The 20,924-nt window shown below is 43.8% G+C and overlaps 1 protein-coding gene across 1 annotated transcript in view; it reads right to left on the reverse strand.

Moving 5' to 3' along the window:
* The window catches only part of SCP2 (sterol carrier protein 2), a 56,360-nt gene that overhangs the window by 18,069 nt on the left and 17,367 nt on the right, over positions 1 to 20,924 (reverse strand). Inside the window, exons 7-11 of the mRNA XM_084852495.1 lie at positions 17,725 to 17,788; positions 16,290 to 16,376; positions 11,684 to 11,831; positions 9,955 to 10,102; positions 6,914 to 7,021 (exon numbers count right to left, since the gene is read on the reverse strand). Of these exons, the coding sequence (XP_084708621.1) occupies positions 6,914 to 7,021; positions 9,955 to 10,102; positions 11,684 to 11,831; positions 16,290 to 16,376; positions 17,725 to 17,788 (555 nt within the window). The remainder of the gene's footprint in view (positions 1 to 6,913; positions 7,022 to 9,954; positions 10,103 to 11,683; positions 11,832 to 16,289; positions 16,377 to 17,724; positions 17,789 to 20,924) is intronic.

Raw genomic sequence — 20,924 nt, forward strand, 5'->3', positions numbered from 1 at the left:
TAATTAGGAACTATTAGTTGTGAAGTTTACAAAAAAAGCAAATTAATTTAAAATACAGTATTTTCTAGATGCAAAATAGTTGTGTAAACAAAATAACAATGACTAGGAAGTAAACGTATATTGTGCAAGTCATCCTACCACAATGATCTGAACTGTTGTTAAAGTCTAATGCACCATGATTTCTCTGCAAACTTGTGAAGGAACTGTTCACTTCGAATTCCTTCAGATACGTTACTTTCAAAAGCCAAGATTACAAAGTTTACTTTTCACTGATGAAGTGTTGAATACCTGTATGGTGTCAGCACATGTGTCGAAGTTGAGAATGAATTTTCACACACAGCTGTAGATGCACCAAAGGTGAGTCCTGCAGCATACCAAGTATACATGCGTGGGAAGGCTTTCTTGTACGGGTGCAATGGTTTAGTAAGCTCATGAAGTGTTGGAGTTTTGCAGGATTCTGTCATATCCTTGTACTTCCTCAGTAGATATGTGGGGTTTCTCCATGCCGACGGCAGGAGACAGAAGGAGAAGCCAATTGTGGCTTACCCAACTTTTTCAAGGAGCTGGCTTTGTTCCACGCAGGGCTCCACGAGCAAGTAAATTGCAGTTGATTCACAGAACATACTTCCGGGTAGGGTGAGGGTTGGGAGTTGGAGTGAATGTCATCTGACGGGCAGGGGCTGCTCAACCAATCAGGGGGGCTGCTCAACCAATCAGGGGGGCTGCTCAACCAATCAGGGGGGCTGCTCAACCAATCAGGGGGGCTCCACCCCTCCAGGCTTTCCCCCCCTTCAGGCTTTCCCCCCCTTTCACCTTTGATAAAATCCCAAGAGTTTTCCTCCTGTGTTACTACATAAATCACTCTCCTCTCTTTCTTGCTGTCTCCCTCCCCCCATATTATTTACTTCATTAAAGAACAATCACTAAAAGAACACAATGTTCTTTCTTCCCTGATCAGCCAAAGATGTAATCAATTGACACTTCAAAGCTTCGACATTAAGGGCAATCCTATGCATATTTAGACAGAGAAAAGGCTTACAACTCCCAGCGTTCCCATTGGCTGGGGAATGCTGGGAGTTGTAGATCTTTTCTCTGTCTAAACATGCATAGGATTGTGCCCTAAGGTTCCTAAATGCGTTATTTCGATTCATGGGAATCTAGTAACTCCAGGAGTGCACATTTTGTGGACAAGCCTCATTGACAACAATGGGAGCTATTTATGTGTAGACACACATATGTTTATGCTAGGACAGACGGAAAATGAAGGGATAGGAAACCAGCCCCCTTTCTAACCTGATGCTGCGCAGGATCCGGTGACTGAGGGTGGAAGTAGTTACTTCCGAATGGCAACAGAGAATCGCAGCTTCGGGAAAGCATTTTACAGCCTTTAGGGAATTAGTGCTTTAAAATTTGCTATTTCAATTGAGGGGGATCTCTGTAAATGCTGGTGTGCGCATTCAGGGGACAAGCCTAATTGACCACAATGGGAGTTACTTCTGAGTAGACACTAATCGGTTTGTGCAGGGATGGGAAACACATAGGAAACATCCCTTGACTGGGGTCATGGTGAAAGGCACACTCCTGGGGAGGGCTAGCATACCTGAGGTAAATGCGGGAATTGGGGTACACAGCAAGTATAATGGGGAGAACCTGACTTAAGGAAAAAAATCAGACTTCAAGCAGTCTCAGGAAATCTGGTTTTTCCCTGATAAACTCTGGGGTGGCTGCTGGATGGCCACAATGTCATCTATCCCTAAAGACCTCCAAATGCAGTAAATTGCTCATAGAGACACCCCCATGTTTGAAGTTCCTCGATTTCTGGAGTGCATCTGGAAAGTTCACACAGTGGTGTAAGCTTGCTTGGGTCAAGAAAGTTATCTGTGCCTATATTTTTTAGAGCTTGTATGGCAGCTGAAATGTGCATATTCCTTTCACAAAATCGAGCTGTCATTTCACCTTTCACTGTATCAATTGCACTGAAATATATTCTCTTAAAGTCCGCGGTGGCTTAGTGGTTAAGATGCTGAACTGTGGACTGGAAGGTCGGCAGGATAGCAGTTCGAGACCCGAGTGCCGCGTGACAGAGTGAGCTCCCGTCTTCAGTCCCAGCTCCTGCCAACCTAGCAGTTCGAAAGCAAGGAATTGCAAGTAGATAAATAGGTACCGCTTTGGCGGGAAAGGTAACAGCGTTCCGTGCACCTCGGTGTTCAGTCATGCCGGCCACATCACCACAGAAGCGTCTTCGGACAGCGCTGGCTCTTCGGCTTAGAAATGGAGATGAGCACCACACCCTAGAGTCAGACACGACTGGTTGGGGACACCTTTACCTTTTTATATTCTTTTAAAAGTCTCATCATTTGTGGAACAGTTCTCGTTCACAATCTGAACAATGTTGCCTTCGTACATCAGCATATTTTGTAGGCAAGAGCTAGATTTACAAACCCTCTTTGGTATTGGTCTTATTTCATTTGCATGATCTGATGGGTCTCCATCTATAGTCTTCAGTCTTGCTTCTTCAAGAATGGTTTGAAAACTGCCATCATTTTGCAGTGATGTTATTTTTTTCTGAAACTGCTGCTATGACATCAAGGGCTTAGGAAGTATCCACTGAAAATGACGGCAGAGTAGCATTTGCTGGCTGTATCCATTTTAGCAGTGTAACAATTTTAATTAAATTAAATTTAATTTTTAGTTTTAAAAAGGAACAGCCCACGGGATCATTCCACACAGTCCTGTATTCTGTTGCCAGGGCAAGTGCAACACTTGCAGCAATCTGCCTCTGCAGAAAGACTCTGTAAGGTAGAATTTGTGAGCACCGCTGTCATGTTCCCTTGGCCCCCACCTTCCTCATGTACACACACAAGAAGGGAGGCTTCAGTCTCACACCTTTAATTCACTATCAAAAGGTTCATTACAGATGCAAATCCCCAAAGACTCTCAGGCTACAAAGGAATAAGAGCAGGGAATCCAAATGGGAGCCAAGATGTTGCTAGCAGTTTGAACAGGGACTTGTTGGCTAGAATAACTTAGGGAGGGAAATCCCTCCTGTCAAGGAGAAGGAAGGAGGGAAGATCCCAGCAGCCGGGACTGGCCCCAACTTCTCTGTGAGGGAGGGCCGCCCAGGACCCAATCCCGGGGTCCCCTACCCAAAAACAAGACTGGCCAAACCTGGCCTTTCAGTCCCCCAAAATACCCAGTAGCCACCCTCCTAAGCCAAGAGACACTGAAATTAGCACTGAGGTTATGCAGAGAGATCACACCTACTAAAGGCTGGATAAAGGTTTATTAAGATCAGAATAAAAGGGCAGAGGGAAAGGGAAGAATGTAAGTAGCAGGTTACACAGAGGGTACAAACCTAATCACTTAACTATAAACAGAGAGCTTCATGAATGCGCAACCAAGCAAAATAATAAATCTACATGGCCTATCCTTGCATACCTAAGTATGGATCTCCCTGGATAGCGACCAGCCGTCTGCAGGTCCAGGACCACCAGGATGAAGGGAGACCCCATGCCTCGACCTCAGCCTACTTTTAAAGCCCTGCCCTGGCAACCCAGGGCAGATTTTGCCTCAGCCAATCACTGGCTCAGTCCCTGGGTGGGCAGCCACTGCCCAAGAGGCTGGAACTCCCCACCACCTCCAGCTGTTGGCACTTTCTAGGTAGCAGGGGATGCATCTGGCCTTGGGCAACGGGCGAGGAGCCTCTAGATTACAAACAATTCCAGGTGGTTACATCCAACGTGACAGACTGACCCGATCTTATGGCGGAAAGCAGGCTGTTATCCTTGACACCTCCCATCCAGTGATGCTCCCCTATGTCGACCCTCACGCATCGCCAACCGAGTCGACTGTCTGAGCTCCGCCTCTAACTCTTCCCGCTTCGCTCTGTGCTGCAGTCTAGCATCCCTCAGGTCACGCCCTGTGCTCTCGTCCTCCTCCTGGATTCTCACGGAGGAAGGGGGGAGGGCTTCAGGCCCAGCCATCTGGGTGCTAGCCTCCTAAGAAGCATGCCTCTCCATATTTGAACTCGCTGGGGAAGGTGCCTCCCCTGGTTCTGGCTGTTCCCCGTCTGAATCTGAACTGCTGACTATCTCCATATGCTCAGAATCAATCCTGACAAATGCACGTTCTGGCTGTTTTCTGCTGGGCCTCAACTGCTACATAACTGTGAGTTCCGTTCTCCTGGGGCAGCTGCTTCCCAGAACTAACTACCCTGGTCTCCTTTGCCATGCCAGGAAAGCAGTTAAGAAGTTTCACTTTATTCACAATTTAATACCTATAAACATCTTTTTTCTTCATAAGGAAATGCTTGACACCATGTCACATAGGAACTATACATCTCTCTAAACTACAGGTGCTAGAATTAACCGTACAAGCACACAATCTCTGTTCTACAGAAAGGCCAGCCAGCTAACACTGCTTCTGATGGCTCAACCAGCAAATCTGTCATGCCCCAACTGGAGGAGTCCTCCTATGAGGAGCAGCTAGAGGCCCCAGAAGCCCAGGGTATCCCAGACCAGGGACTGCCACCGGGAGCCTGAACCCTCAGGGGAAGTGGCTGCAGGGTCATCCTTGTCAGGAGAGAGGGACTCTGCCTCTGAGGCAGAGGCTGAGCCACCCCCTGATCTCCGGGAGCATCTTCGCCTCAAGCGACAAGCTAGCAGGGCTCCTGTGTGAAGGGGTGCTCGCCTCCAGAAAAGGTCTCCTCATAAGAAAGGGGCTCCTCAAGAGTAGGCTCTAGAAAGGGAGCTCTGATGGCTACAGATGAGCTCTGGGTGGAGTCTGGCTGGCTTTGGGCTTAAAAGCCTTCACTGGAAACCCAGCCAATGGTGGATCAACTTGGTCCATCCAGCCTCTGCGGTGTAGCTTGTCTGCTGAACTGTGCCCTGTGACTGATGCTCTGTTTCCTGACCTTTTGCACTGCTCAACAACCCTGCTTCTGGACTGCATAATGTACCTGACTGATGTACTGTGTTTGACCTCTTGCTTGTGTGGAAAATGACTAAGGCAAGGCCATGTCGTCTCGGCTTTTTCGTGCCTATGTGGCAGATTCCTCAAAAGCCTATAACTGTTGTCTTTGTTTCTTTCGTACAAAAGAAGACACTGTTAGGACAGTAGAGATAAGTTATCTTGTCTCCACAGCAACTCACCCCAGACCTAAGAATCATTATCCTTGCAAAAAGTTGCAGAGATCTAAGAGAAGAAGCTGGGGGTGGTGGTCCAGTAAAAGTTTAGTTGATAATGAGCAAACATGTGCGCTAGGTTTGGCTGATGTCACTTATTTAGCCACATTAGGATTATAAATGTAACTAGTGAATGTTGACCTGCGCTGCCTCTGGGTTGACAGAGCTGCCTTCGTTGTACACAAATAAACTCGAGTTGGATCTTACCCACATGTCCAGAGCTTAATTGGAGGGCAGCTGGGCACAGACCTCCAAGTCCAGTTTGGATTTTTACCACACTTGTTACTTTTACCACACTTGAGGAGCAACACAGGGTCACGAGGCGCTCCAAGAGACTTGCAGCAAGGGAGGTGACTCTGTGGAAAGACCCACCTTGAGGGCTACTATGGTCTCCCCTACGGACTCCATGGAAAGACCAACCTTGAAGACTACTATGGACCCGCCTTCTCAGACTGAACGGTCACACAGTCTGAGAAGGGGGGTCTGTAGTAGCCAGCAGCAGTTTAGTAGCACCTCTAATTCATGGTGCTTTAACCCAGGTTGTTACTTGAAGCTGACTGTATTATGCAAAGCCTGCTAGGAAAGCTTGTTGTCAATTGCTGCATAAGGATACTGTCTGTAGCCTGAATCAAGGCCTGTTTGTAGTTTGTGTAATAAAAGTAATTGACTGGAAACATGGTTTGACACTTGACTACAAAGGAAGCTAGGGGCCAGGCACCTGACAATTGGTAAAAAGGGATGAAGTAAGTTCATGTCATCTGTGTTAGAAAGATAATAAAAAGCAGGAAGCCAAAAACAAGCAAGTTTTCCCCAAGGCACTGCCATTCTTTCCCAAGAAATGACAGCTTGAATCTGCTATGAAGCATCATATTTACTGCAAGGACTGCTTCATGCACTACCTTGGCAAGCAGATCAATATCTTTTTAGGACAAAGAACATACACTGTAAACATCTGTTGTGCAACCCAGTTTTTCTACTGCAACCCAGTCAGTAATGCTTCTGGCAGAAATACTCAAGCTGCATTTCAAATTTTCCTAGATGGAGATTAATCTTCAGGTAGGACACATTAAGTCATGACGCAGCCCCGAACAATTAAGAGACCTGCTCGGCAGTCAGTAGCTGTAATCTAAGGGATGCCGCCTGAGCAACTAGTCGCCATGCCAAGTCACTGCATCTGTCTCCTCCCAAACCTGCCTGAAACAGCCCCTTGAAGTGGTGAGATAGGGGGAGAGGAAAGCACAGAAGGGCTTACCAACACTGAACTTCAACAGTGCAATCCCATGCATGCATACTCAGAAGTAAGTCCCATTGAGTTCAATGGGGTTTACTCCCAGGCAAGCGAGGCTAGGACTGCAACCTGAGAATGCTGCTTGCCACACTGACTTCTCAAAATGACAGATCACCAAATGCAGTCATTTTTATTTATTCATAAATTTATGAGTCTCCACAAACAGGGCCCCCAAGGTGACTTGCAGTTTAACTTAAAAACAATGTTAAAATGTATATTAAAAGAATTCATTGTTATTTTTTAAGTGACAACAGCTTTAAACTGCTATTGCCCATGCTGGCTGGGGATGATGGGTGTTGTAATCCAACACATCTTGAGGGCAGTGGGCTGGGGACACCTAAGCCAATAGCACTTGGCCCAATGAAACTTCACCTTTATTTTTTAAAAATTGTATCTCCCATATGTGTATGCTAAAGCCTTAGAAAAAGACCATATGTACTACCTGTGGCGCCCAGTGGGTGTCCCTTTGAAAGCAAGCCACCGCTTGGATTTATGACCCATTTTCCACCATAAGTATTGTCTCCTCTGTCAACCAGCTCACCAGCTCTTCCTTAAAAGAAAAAAAAAGGAAAATATAATTATATAAGATCCCCTGCTTCTTAAATCATTATGAACAGCTCCCTTAGGTACTCTCTAAAGGCATTATCTAGTTAAAAGCAATGCAATACTTGTACTATCCATGGACTTGTTCAGCAACTATAATCAGATTTCCATTTACACTTGCATTCCGTGTACATTCTGGCTTTCTTTTTTGCATTAAAAAAAACCCCTGGCATGCTCAGAAGTTTGCATTAAGGGCAATAACTGGCACTTTTGCAATTAACAGAACAGTATGGGGTGGGGGTGGGGAATAGCCATTAGCCACTATGATGCAATGGTTTTAATTTGAAGCACATATCTGGTTGATCCTGTCAACAGATTTTCTTGGAAATAAAGCATGATGTCTTCCTGCAGAAGTTAATTCCAAGTAAGTATGCTTGAGGATTTAACTAAGCCGGATGGCTGCTTTGCTAAGGAAAAACAGCTTTGGGAGAGGGCGAGGTGCTCAGCCCCTTTTTCCTGCTTGTTCCAAATCGGATTAGGAACCCTGCTGGGGGGAAATTCGAAAGGAGAAGCGGAAGGCAGGAAAAGGGCGAAGTATCCCTCAGACCAAATTGTCTCTACTCCAGATGGCCCATTCCTAAAACAGCTTTTTTCTAGGAAAAGCAGACACCAGGCTTTTTCTAGGAAAAGCAGACACCTGAACATTGCCAGAACCAAACTGGAAAGAGTATTAAACACACTCCCCAAACAGACTGCAGTGAAAAAAGATACTAAAGGCACAATCCTAGGCATGTTTAGACAGAAAAAAGTCCTACAACTCCCAGCATTGCTGAGAGCTGTAGGACTTTTTTCTGTCTAAACATGCACAGGATTGCACCTGAAGCTTTGCAAAGAAAAACAGTGCAAATCACACTTATGCAGGGTTTTTTTTTGCCTTGACTTCCAAGCTCTGAATGTTCTTAATTCACCCCATACTGGTACAAAGGAATAACATCCATAAAATTATTTAACAAAAGATAAAGAGGTCATTGGCCACATCTTATGCAGTTAGCCATGTGAAAGTTACACTGATATTAACATGACATGCATGAATCATTCTGTAAATGGCATATGGGTTTTCTTTAACCAGTTTTTGATACCTGTTCTCAGGAGTCTTATGCAAGAGACTCCCAAGTCTGTTTTATAACACATACTATCTATTGGATCATTCTTCTCTACCTGCTTGTTTATCCTTTCAATGGAATTCCAAATATTTAGTGAGGGAGGACTGTGACAAAATCATAATGCTTGCCATGTGGAGTCTACAGTAATGTTTATATGTGTTTGCTGTGTTAAACAGAACCCAAGTAAGCTAGGGTTAACTGTTTGGTAATGAGTGAGTAAAAGGTGGGAGAGGTGTGTGTGTGTGTGTGGAGACAGAGTTTATAAAAGGCAGGAGCAGACAGTTAGTTGGTTAGATAGGGTTTGGAGACAGGGCCTTAGAATTTGATGAAGCGAAATCTAGATAGTGGGATTGTGGGAATAGTGGTTAGAAGAAGGGGGAGAGTAGGCGGGGTAAGACTGAGAACTGAGTGATTAATTATAAGATATAGCATTTCTTGTATTAAATAAACTTGACTTTGTTTTTAGATTATAAAATCCCATGCCTTGTTCATCTTTCTGCGCTACCAAGAGTATTCCTATTTCCTGGGTACTTCTCCTGGTTGAGTAAATGGAACCAACTAGGCATATTGGATGTCTCTTCTACCTGATGAATTTAGGGGCTGAAGCTTGTGGGATAGTGTAGGCAGCTGTCCCAAAGCAGAGACTGATAGACCTGAGGTTTACGTCACAAGGACTTACAGAACCCAGGCTGATTTGTCCTTATCAAGGAGCGGTCTCTATGTTTAACAAGTCTACCTTTAATAATGCCTTATACAAAGTTAGTCTAACAGGTCTGAAAATTTCCTGGCTCTTTATAGATTCCTTAAAAAAAAAGAAGTTACATTGGATACCCTCCAATACTCCAGTAAGGAAGCTAATTTTAACAATAAATTGCATATTTTGCTTACAAGTTTGGCAATTTCATTGTCAAATTCTTCAAGAATTATTTAGCAAATGCTCTCTGGCCACTGTGACTTGTTAATTGGTGATTTGTTAGCTAGCTTATCCTTTTGTCACATCTATTTGACACAGTTCCTCAGATGCCCTGCCTGAAAATAATTTGCTCAGATGTAGCTCTCTCTGATATGTTCTCTGATGCCTTCTGCAAAGACTAATGCAAAGCATTCATTTTGCTTAGCTACCTTTCTGACCTGATGCAATTAAGGAAATAGTCTTTATGCCTTTGGCAATTTCCCCTTTTTCTCGGTGGCAGGGCATGCTGGCCTGTAGCCACTCACCATTGTCATCTTCTAAGAATACCTCGGGGGTCCATGTAGGGCCCAGAGGCATTCTGCAAAATAAAGATGGTATTGGAGGCCAGCACTTCATTTTATAGCATGCCAGCCACCCACTTAAACTACATTTTAAAATATTAAAATAAAAAATAACATAAAAATTGGGAGGGGCAGAGAGCCTGGTGGGGGCCAAGAGATCCTACAGGCACCACTTTGGAGACCAGTCTTCCAGTAACACACAGTGCTTGTATTATGGGTGGGGGAGAAGGCCCCTGAATTACATCTACCCAGTTCTGTAGCCTTCTTAAACAGGAGCTAGGGGGCCAAGTCCCTTCTGCCCTCTCTCCTGCAATCCAAGCACTGGCAGTATGCTGCCTTTACTCAGAGGGAAAATGAGTCAGATTCCAGGAAGCATGTGGGACAGGGCAGCCTGTATCCTTCTGGCAATTCCTCTTCCCTCCTAAACTCAGCTTTGAACAGTTAATCAGGGCCTAAAGCATGCTTAATTGTGTGCTGGCTTACGGACAAGGTGTTTAATGTTTCTAATACGTTGAAAGGATACCTTCAGGACAAAGTCCCAGGGCTTCATAAGTAATTAATTCATTAGAAGAGAAACAGTCATGAAGTTCAATCACGTCCACATCTTCAGGTTTCAGGCCTGTTTTTGAAAAACATCTTTTTGCAGCCTCCTTAGTCATATCATAGCCAATCTGTTAAGAAAATAGAACCCCAATGTATTTGAATTCTTCTCTGTTCTCTCAAGCCCAAACAACTTGCTGAACATTACAGATAATGGTTTTTATGAAGCTGTAAATTAAGGAAATACATGAGTGCAACAATTCATAAGTACTAAGCGTGTTATACTAATTGAACGGTGGCAACAAACTGACCACATAAAAGTGATGCTGCAAAACAGGAATTTATTCAAGAGATTTGTATGTTGCCAAGTAGGCATGCACTTGGGGACAATGGGTTGGATCCAGACCTTGTCATATTTAAGAGTAGACTTATTGAAAGCCATGGGACTTTAGTCATGACTAACCTAAGTTCCATTAATTTTGATGGGACCACTCTTAAGTATGAAAAGATCTGGATCCAACCCTAAGCGTAACAAGCAGGTTGTCAATTTGTACACATTCCCCATGCCTTAATGTGCACGCTCTTCATTCAACTTACATCAAAACATGATACATACATAAATAACTGCACCTAAACTAACGAGTGAAACGAAATGTCCAGCTATTCAATACATTAATTAAGTGCTCAAATGGAGGAGAAAAAGGAAGTTGGATGGTTTCATTTCAAATTAGACTACACTTCGTTATGTCCATGAAAAGGAAGCAGGATAGTTTTAGACAAGCCTGAAATGTGTGATGGCTTATTTGGCATGCCGCCACACTTCAAGCACTGCATTAAATGTAAAGAATATCCTTTCAATGACCATTATGAGGGCAAAGAATTGGGCAACTTTTAAAGGAGAAGCAAGATAAATGTTCTAGAAACATGATGTTTTGATATCCACCAACAGATGCTCTCTTAGTAAGCCTAGCACTTTGTAGTCAGATTTGGATCGTGGGTTTTAAAAGGCAACACTGTCACATGTCACACATCCATATATTACTATTTCCCAAAAGATCACTCATAAATAACCTGTGGCTAATTGCCAGCACCATAAGGTTGTGTGCGTCAGTGCAGGTACCGTTTTTTCTTAAAAGCCTCCTGGAGACCAATCTGGCCAGAGAAGAAGCTGCTGCTCCAGTGGTTGCTTTCCTCTTACCTCCCTGTTCCTTTTTCCTTTTGAATTGTGCCTCTGAGATTATTATCCTGTGGGCAGTGACTGTTTTATCTTTCAAAATCTGTACAGTGCTTAGAAAAGTTTAGGCATTTTATAAGTGTTAAATATTAAGAACGTAAGAAGAGCCATGCTGGATCAGACCAAGGGTCCATCTAGCCCAGCATTCTGTTCATACAGCGGCCACCCAGCTGTTAACTGGGAACCCACAGGCAGGACACAAGTGAAACAGCATCCCCCGCGCAGCCATGTTCCCCAGCAACTAGTGTACATCGGCATACTGCCTTTGATACTGGAGGTAGCACATAGCCATCAGGAACAGAGCCATTGATAGCCTTAGCCATCCAAACTGGTGGCCATCATTACATCCCGTGGTAGCGAATTCCAGAGTTTAACTATGCGCTGTGTGAAGAAGTACTCCCTTTTATCTGTTATTATTAACTTACTGTACATTTACGGAAGGCATGTGCCACTGCACAAATTATGAGCGCAAACCTACCATTTTAATACAGCTGTTCCCAAATGAGCTCGGTAGATCAGTCAGCATCTCTTGGGCAATGATTTCAACAGCTCTCGACTCCAACCCATTTGTCCTCACAAACTCTTCACTAGCCAGTACTGCAGCTGCTGCGCCATCAGATGTTGGGCTAAGAGAGACACAGAGGTTCACTTGTTCATTATACATTTGTCTTTTACTCAAAGAAAAAAAAAGGGGGGAAGGGGTAATAACAGGCTACGATGAACAATTAGTCACGCAGTAAAAGCAAACTAGAAGTCAATGACCAGCCCAGAGAAGACTAAAGGCATCATACCAAATACCAAACTGACAGTAAGATTTAATCCAGGCTTCCCAAACCTGGTGCCCTCCAGATGTTTTGGACTTCAGTGCCCCAGTCAGCATGGTGAGGAATGCTGGGAGTTGTAGTCTGGAGAGCACCAGGTTGGGGAAGGCTGCATCCATACAAGATAAACAATACATTGATTGGCCACCCACAGCGTTAATGAAATGAGATTCAGGCAGACAGTTCAACTAGAAGGCCTCATTTGCATCTCCAAAGGGTCACTTAACATGTTACACATACTTTCCTGCATACCACATGTATGGGAAGGGTTCTCTATTTTTATATATATATATACACACACACACACACACACACACACACGTCTCTCTCACTCCACCATGGCACAAAATGGACCCAATCCAGCCAAATCAAACACTTCTAAATCCTACTTTCAATGGGAAAGCAGATACTCAAATTTACCCCACTGAAATAGCGAAACTTAAAAAGCACTTTGCTTGGGGTGCAGTGTACCCTATGCAAATACACAGCATGGACCCAGGGTCAATTACAGCTCTCTCCAATATGTACATGAACTCCAAAAGAGAAAAAGAAGGCAGTGTGGTTTTTCATTTAATTTGTTACATTTCTATGCCACTCAATAGTCAAAGGTCTCTGAGTGGTTTACAAAGCTTAAAAATTCAATACTGTATGTAATATGTTGTTGTTGTTCAGTCGTTAAGTCGTGTCTGACTCTTCGTGACCCCATGGACCATAGCACGCCAGGCCTTCCTGTCCTGCACTCTCTCCCGGAGTGTGCTCAAGTCCATATTCATTGCATCGGTGATGCTATCTAGCCATCTCATCCTCTGCCATCCCCTTCTCCTTTTGCCTTCAATCTTTCCCAGCATCAGGGTCTTTTCCACTGACTTTTCTCTTCGCATTAGGTGGCCAAAATATTTGAGCTTCAGCTTCAGTATCTGTCCTTCCAATGAGCAGTCAGGGTTGATTTCCTTTAGGATGGACTGATTTGACCTCCTTGCAGTCCAGGGGACTCGTAAGAGTCTTCTCCAGCACCACAGTTCGAAAGCATCAATTCTTCGGCACTCAGCCTTCCTTATAGTCCAGCTCTCACAGCCATACGTTACTACTGAGAAAACCATAGCTTTGATTATACGAATCTTTGTCGGCAAGGTGATGTCTCTGCTTCTTACTATGCTGTCTAGGTTTGCCATAGCTTTCCTCCCAAGGAGCAAGCGTATTTTAATGTCATGGCTACAGTCAACGTCTGCGGTGATCTTGGAGCCCAAGAAAATAAAATCTGTCACTGCTTCCATTTCTTCCCCTTCTATATGCCAGGAAATGATGGGGCCAGATGCCATGATCTTAGTTTTTTTAATGCGGAGTCAAACCAGCTTTTGCACTCTCCACTTTCACCCTCAACAAAAGACTCTTTAGATCCTCTTCGCTTTCTGCCATTAGGGTGGTATCGTCTGCGTATCTGAGGTTGTTGATAATTCTCCCTGCAATCTTAATTCCGACCTGTGATTCATCGAACCCGGTGTTTCTCATGATGTACTCTGCATATAAATTAAATAAGCAGGGTGACAATATGCAGCCTTGTCTTACTCCTTTCCCAATTTTGAACCAATCAGTTGTTCCATGTCCGGTTCTTACTGTTGCTTCTTGACCCTCGTACAGGTTTCTCAGGAGACAGGTAAGGTGGTCTTGCCACAGTTTGTTGTGATCCACACAATAAAGGCTTTAGCATAGTCAATGAAGCAGAAATAGACGTTTTTCTGGAATTCTCTTGCTTTTTCCATGATCCAGCAAATGTTGGCGATTTCATCTCTAGTTCCTCTGCCTCTTCGAAACCCAGCTTGTACTTCTGGTAGTTCTTGGTTCACATACTGCTGAAGCCTAGCTTGTAGGATTTTGAGCATCACCCTGCTGGCATGTGAAATGAGCACAATTGTATGGTAGTTTGAACACTCTTTGGCATTGCCCTTCTTTGGAATTGGAATGTAAACTGACCTTTTCCAGTCTTGTGGCCACTGTTGAGTGTTCCAAATTTGTTGGCATATTGAGCGCAGCATCATCTTTTAGGATCTTAAATAGCTCAGCTGGAATACTGTCATCTCCGCTAGCTTTGTTGTAAGTAATGCTTCCTAAGGCCCACTTGACTTTACCCTCTGTCCGGTTCAAGTTCAGTGACCGCACTATCATGGCTATCAGGGACATTAAGATCTTTCCTGTATAGTTCTTCTGTGTATTCTTTTCACCTCTTCTTAATCTCATCTGCTTCTGTTAGGTCCCTGCCTTCTTTGTCCTTTATCATGCCCGTCTTTGCACAAAACGTTCCCTTGAGATCTCCGATTTTTCTTGAAAAGATCTCTAGTCTTTCCCATTCTACTGAGTTCCTCGATTTCTTTGCATTGTTCATTTAAGAAGGCCTTCTTGTCTCTCCTTGCTATTCTCTGGAACTCTGCATTCAGTTGGATATATCTTCCCCTTTCTCCCTTGCTTTTCGCTTCCCTTCTTTCCTCAGCGACTTGTAAAGCCTCATCAGACAGCCACTTTGCTTTCTTGCATTTCTTTGTCTTTGAGATGGATTGAGTTGCTGCCTCCTGAACAATGTTACAGACCTCCATCCATAGTTCCTCAGGCACTCTGTCTATCAGGTCTAATCCCTGAAATCTATTCCTCACTTCCACTGTATATTCATCAGGGATATGATTTAGGTCATACCTGAATGGTTTAGTGGTTTTCCCTAAGTTCTTCAATTTAAGCCGAAATTTTGCCACAAGAAGCTCATGATCTGAGCCACAGTCAGCTCCAGGTCTTGTTTTTACTAACTGTATAGAGCGTCTCCATCTTTGGCTGCAAAGCACATAATCCATCTGATTTCGATATTGACCATCTGGTGATGTCCATGTGTAGAGTTGCCTCTTATGCTGTTGGAAAAGAGTGTCTGCTATGATCAGTGTGTTCTCCTGGCAAAACTCTATTAGACTTTGTCCGGCTTCATTTTGTACACCAAGGCCATGCCTGCCTGTTATCCCGGTGATTTCTTGACTTCTTACTTTAGCATTCCAATCCCCTATCATGAAGATGACATCTTTTTTTGGTGTTAGTTCTAGAAGGTGTTGTAGGTCTTCATAGAACCGATCAACCTCAGCTTCTTCGGCCTCAGAGGTTGGGGCATAGACTTGAATCACTGTGATGTTGAATGGTTTGCCTTGGATTCGTACTGAGATCATTCTGTCGTTTTTGGGATTGTACCCCAGTACTGCTTTTCCCACCCTTTTGTTGACTATGAGTACTACTCCATTTCTTCTAAGGGATTCTTGCCCACAGTAGTAGATATGATGGTCACCTGAATTAAATTCGCCCATGCTTGTCCATTTTAGTTCGCCGATTCCCAAGATGTCGATGTTCAGTCTTGCCATCTCATGTTTGACCACCTCCAGCTTACCTTGATTCATTGATCTTACATTCCAGGTTCCTAAACAATATTGTTCTTTACAGCATTGGATTTTCTTTTCACCACCAGACACATCCACAGTTGAGTGTCCTTTTGGCTTTGGTCCAGCCGCTTCACTCTTTCTGGCGTTACTTGGAAATTCCCTCTGCTCTTCCCCAGTAGTATATTGGACACCTTCCAAACTGAGGGGCTCATCTTCCGGCGTCATCTCTTTTAGCCTTGTGATACGTTCCATGGGGTTTTCTTGGCAAGAATACTGGAATGGGTTGCCATTTCCTTCTCCAGTGGACCACATTTTGTCAGAACTCTCCGCCATGACCTATCCGTCTTGGGTGGCCCTGCACGGCATAGCTTATGGTTTCACTGAGTTACGCAAGCCCCTTTGCCACAACAAGGCAGTGATCCATGAAGGGGGTACGTAATATAACATCCATTTAATGATGGGAAACCTTACTGGTGTAGGTATACATTACAGACATGGAACCATTTGTTTCTGCAACTTTTGAAGCAGCCATAAGTGAAGGCACTCGCAGAAGGTCACAGGTTCAATGCCTGGAATCTCCAGTTAAAAAGGATCCTAGGCAGGTCAGAAAAATTAGTCCTGGGACTATTAATCCTAGCAAAAAAGATAAACTCCACAGGGATAGAAGTAATCGCATTGGAGTCCGCACCTTCCCTACCTAATACCTATACTTCATAAGGAAAGAAGCTCACGCTTTGAGCGATGGTTAGATAGAGTAGCTATTTTTTAATATGAAAGATTACAAGTTCAGGCTAGTAGCCTTTTTTTTTCTTTTTTTTTTAAAGAGAGAGTGGAGAGGGGTTGAGCACGCTATTCTTACCAACACTGTAGGAGTGTCAAGACACCATAAACCTTGCGTGACTGTAACACTTCATCTAAATTGTACTCCTTTTGAAACTGAGCATTCCTAACGGGGAAAAACAGAAAAAATGTCATCTTAATTAGTACAATATCCCCTACAACAAGTGAGAGCAACTGAATAATTGTCTTTATTCTTACAAAACACAGTCCAAACAGCTGGTGCTGGGGGATTCCTGTTTGACACTGTGACCATTGGCGTGTGGTGTCCCTCAGGGTGCCATCTTATCCCCTAGGCTATTTAACATATACATGAAACCACTAGGAGAGACTTCCAGAGTTGTGGGGTCAGTGCCACCAGTTTGCTGATGAGACCCAACTCTATCTCTCCTTTCCTTCTAAATCCAAGGAAGCTGTTCTAGTTCTAAATTGGTTTCTGAAGTCGGTATCAGACTAGGTGAGGGCAAACACATTAAGGCTTAATCCAGACAAGACAGAGAGACTTCCGGTTAGCTGAAAGGCAAACCAGGGAACGGGGATTCAACCTGTGCTGGACGGAGTTACACTCCCCTGAAGATTCAGGTTCATAGTTTGGGTGTAACTCCTTGATTCAGCCCTGAATGTGGATTCCCAGGTTTCAGCGGTGGCCAGGACTACATCTGTGCAGCTGAGGCTAGTGCACCAACTGTGCCCTTTCCTGGAGATGTCAGATTTGGCCATGCTGACATATGCCCCAGTTACACCCCATTTGGACTACTGTAACATGCTCTACATGGGGCTGCCTTTGAAAAGTGTTCAGAAACTTCAGCTGGTCCAGAATGCTGCAACCAGACAGCTGACTAGGGCACGTTTCAGGCAGCAAGTGACTCAACTTGTTACAGCAGCTTCACTGGCTACCAGTTCATTTCCAGGCACAATTCAAAAGGCTGGTTACAACCTTTGAAGCTCAATACAGCTTGGGACCAGGCTACCTGAAAGGCCGCCTGCTCCCATACGAGCCTGCCCAGTTCTTAAGATCTCCAGGGGAGGCCTTTCTCTCGCTCCCACCGCCATCAGAGGTACATTTGTTGGGAAGACTAGAGAGGGCCTTCTCCATGGCTGCTCCCAGGCTCTGGAACTCCCTGCCAGGAGAAGGTATGTTGGCTCCTCTCTGTTAACTTTCTGCCAGCAGGCAAAGATGTATTCAGGCAGGGCTTTGGCAGGTAAGCTGGTCTACTGCTGAAGTGGGGGTTTAACTGATTGGGTGCTGTCCATTTCTTTTATTGTTTTGTTTTACTTGTGTTTTCACGGATTTGGTTTTATGTTATGTTCAGTTAAGACTTTTTAAATCTGCATTTCATTATGGTTAGCTGCCTTGAGCACCATCTTCAATGGAAAGGCTGGATATAAATTAAATAAATATAAAACTTTTTTAGTCCTGACTCCCACTAGAATATTGTACAAAATGCTATACTTACGGATTGTTAGTTGAATGCTTATGATTCTTCCATGCAATTTTTGCAAAATGTTCTTTTTTTGTCCCTAAAAAAAAGCCAAACAAAACATTATTGAGGGAAGGATATATTAATCTTGACAGGATTAATCATCCTCATTATCTTTGAAAATCCTGATAGACTTAGTGTAAAAGTTTCCCACTGATTTTATAACCCAGTTTTGACTCAATTCTAGCAAGCAGAGTGCATAATTTGGTTGTTTCATACACCTGGCTCACCCTTAACGACAATCCAGAGTATGGGTTGAGTATGGATTGTCATCACGTGCGAACTCTGCACTAAGATTTAACTGTGAGTTGTTAACCATGAACACTCCAGAGTTCACAACCCAAAAACAAACCATGGGCTCTCTTCCTGGGTTGTTTCTAACATTCTAACATAATAGGAGAAGACCCCTTCCTTCTGCAAAGAGGGGGTCTTTTGGGCAATGGAATGATTGCCTAGGGGAGCACTGCTGGCAGGCTCATTGGCTGAGCCAAGTCAAACTAACTTGGAAAAGAGGTGAAAAAGGAGAGAGAGAGAGTAAATGTATTTGTTTGTTCGCTATTTCTCCATTTGCTTTGAGGAGCCAGCTCAGCCAAGCCCAGTCCAATTCTGGAATGGAAATTCATTTAAATAGGGCAGGGGGCAGGGGTATATAATTAATTTGTGAGTTTAGCTTATAATGCTTTTGTGAAACTGGAAAAATCATAAACTGGTTTATAGTTATTTTGTGAGACTGTAAAAATCATGGAATGGCTTATAACGCTTTTGCACAATCTTTTGTCTTTAAAAAAGCCTGTGCTGGATGGCTAGCTGGTCAACTTCTATGTCTTTAAAAACATCTTTGCGCAATGTTGGCCCTGCTTCCAGTAACCCCTTGGCTCCACCTCCACTGACCTGATTTCTGTCCTACCAATCAGATTGGCCACAAGCCACCACAGGCTGCATTAGAAGCAGGAGCAATATTTCTTCCTCCCTCCAAATCCCTCTCCTTGCGTCTTGAGGAATCATAGAATAGTAGGGTTGGAAGGGGCCTACAAGACCATCAAGTCCAACCCCCTGCTCAATGCAGGAATCCAAGTCAGAGCATTCCTGACAGATGGCTGTCCAGCCTCATCTTGAATGCCTCCAGTGTGGGAGAGCTGACTACTTCCCTAGGTGTCTTTTTAGATTGTACGCCTGGGGTCAGGAACAGGAATTACTGATTCTTGTAGGCTGCTCTAGGAGCCTTTTTACTGAAGAGGGGGATAAACATGCTTTGAATAAAGTATTTCATGATTTATGAAGTCATGGCAGCAAAAGAAATTCACAGAGCTTCAACCTAAACTGCACCACTTCAAAAGGCAGTATTTCTTCACACAGATCTTCAGACATTCATCTAGAACAATGTTAATGGCAGCATACCATAACTTCTTTATGGTTATTTAGAAAACAGAATTATTCTGATTATTATTTACAATGGTAGTATTTTTGACCTTCAGCAAAGGAGATCATTACCTTGTCGTGGTGCTGGAGCTTGAGCACCTCAATGACGTCATGAGCTAAACCGCGAAGGGACACCCAAGACAGGAAGGTCATGGCAGAGAGTTCAGACTAAATACGATCCCTGGGGAAGAAAACGGCAACCCACCCCAGTATTCTTGCCATGAAAACTAAATGGATCAGTACAACCAGAGATATGTCGGTATACCATCGGAAGATGGAACTCCCAGGTCGGAAGATGGTCAAAATGCTACTGGGAGGAACAGAGGATAAGTTCAACTAGCCCCAGATGTGATGACACAGCTAGCTCAAAGCCGAAAGGACGGCCAGCAGCCAATGGTGCTGGTGGTGAACGATGAATCCGATGTTCTAAAGATCAACACACCATAGGAACCTGGAATGTAAGATCTATGAGCCAGGGCAAATTGGATGTGGTCAATGGGGGATGTCAAGATTAAATATAGACATTTTGGGTGTCAGTGAACTGAAATGGACTGGAATGGGCCACTTCACATCAAATGACCACCAGATCTACAACTGTGGACAAGAGGACCACAGAAGAAATGGAGTAGCCTTCATAATTAATAATAAAGTGGCTAAAGCAGTGCTTGGATACAATCCAAAAAATGACAGAATGATCTCAATTCGAATTCAAGGTAAACCATTTAACATCACAGTGATCCAAATATATGCCCCAACCACAGATGCTGAACAAGCAGAGGTAGATCAGTTCTATGAGGATCTGCAGCACCTACTGGATAGTACGCCAAAAAAAGATGTTATTTTCATTACAGGAGACTGGAATGCTAAGGTGGGTAGTCAAACGACACCTGGAATTACAGGCAAGCATGGTCCGGGAGAACAAAATGAAGCAGGACATAGGCTGATAGAATTTTGCCAAGACAACTCACTGTGCATAACAAACACTCTCTTCCAACAACCTAAGAGACGACTTTATACATGGACTTCACCAGATGGTCGACACTGAAATCAGATTGACTACATCCTTTGTAGCCAAAAGGTGGCAGACATCTACGCAGTTGGTAAAAACAAGACCTGCAGCTGATTGTAGTTCAGATCACGAACTTCTTATTGCACGATTTAGAATCAGACTAAAGGAACTTCTTATTGCACGATTTAGAATCAGACTAAAGATAACAGGGAAGACCCACAGATCAGTTAGATAGGAACTCACTAATATTCCTCATGAATATGCAGTGGAGGTGAAGAATAGATTTAAGGGACTAGATTTAGTAGATAGGGTCCTGGAAGAACTATGGACAGAAGTTTGCAACATTGTTCAGGAGGCGGCAACAAAAAACGTCCCAAAGAAAAAGAAAACCAAGAAGGCAAGATGGCTGTCTGCTGAGACACTGGAAGCAGCCCAAGAAAGAAGGAAAGCAAAAGGCAACAGTGATAGGGGGAGAGATGCCCAATTAAATGCAAAATTCCAGAGGTTAGCCAGAAGAGATAAGGAATTATTTTTAAACAAGCAATGCACGGAAGCGGAAGAAGATAATAGAATAGGAAGGGCAAGAGACCTCTTCCAGAAAATTAGAAACATCGGAGGTAAATTCCAGGCAAAAATGGGTATGATCAAAAACAAAGATGGCAAGGACCTAACAGAAGCAGAAGAGATCAAGAGAAGGTGGCAAGAATATACGGAAGATCTGTATAGGAAGGATAATAATATTGGGGAT

This window comes from Heloderma suspectum, chromosome 4 (genome assembly GCF_057233095.1).
Source record: "Heloderma suspectum isolate Gila_16-S chromosome 4, 16-S_ref, whole genome shotgun sequence".
Lineage (NCBI taxonomy): Eukaryota > Metazoa > Chordata > Lepidosauria > Squamata > Helodermatidae > Heloderma > Heloderma suspectum.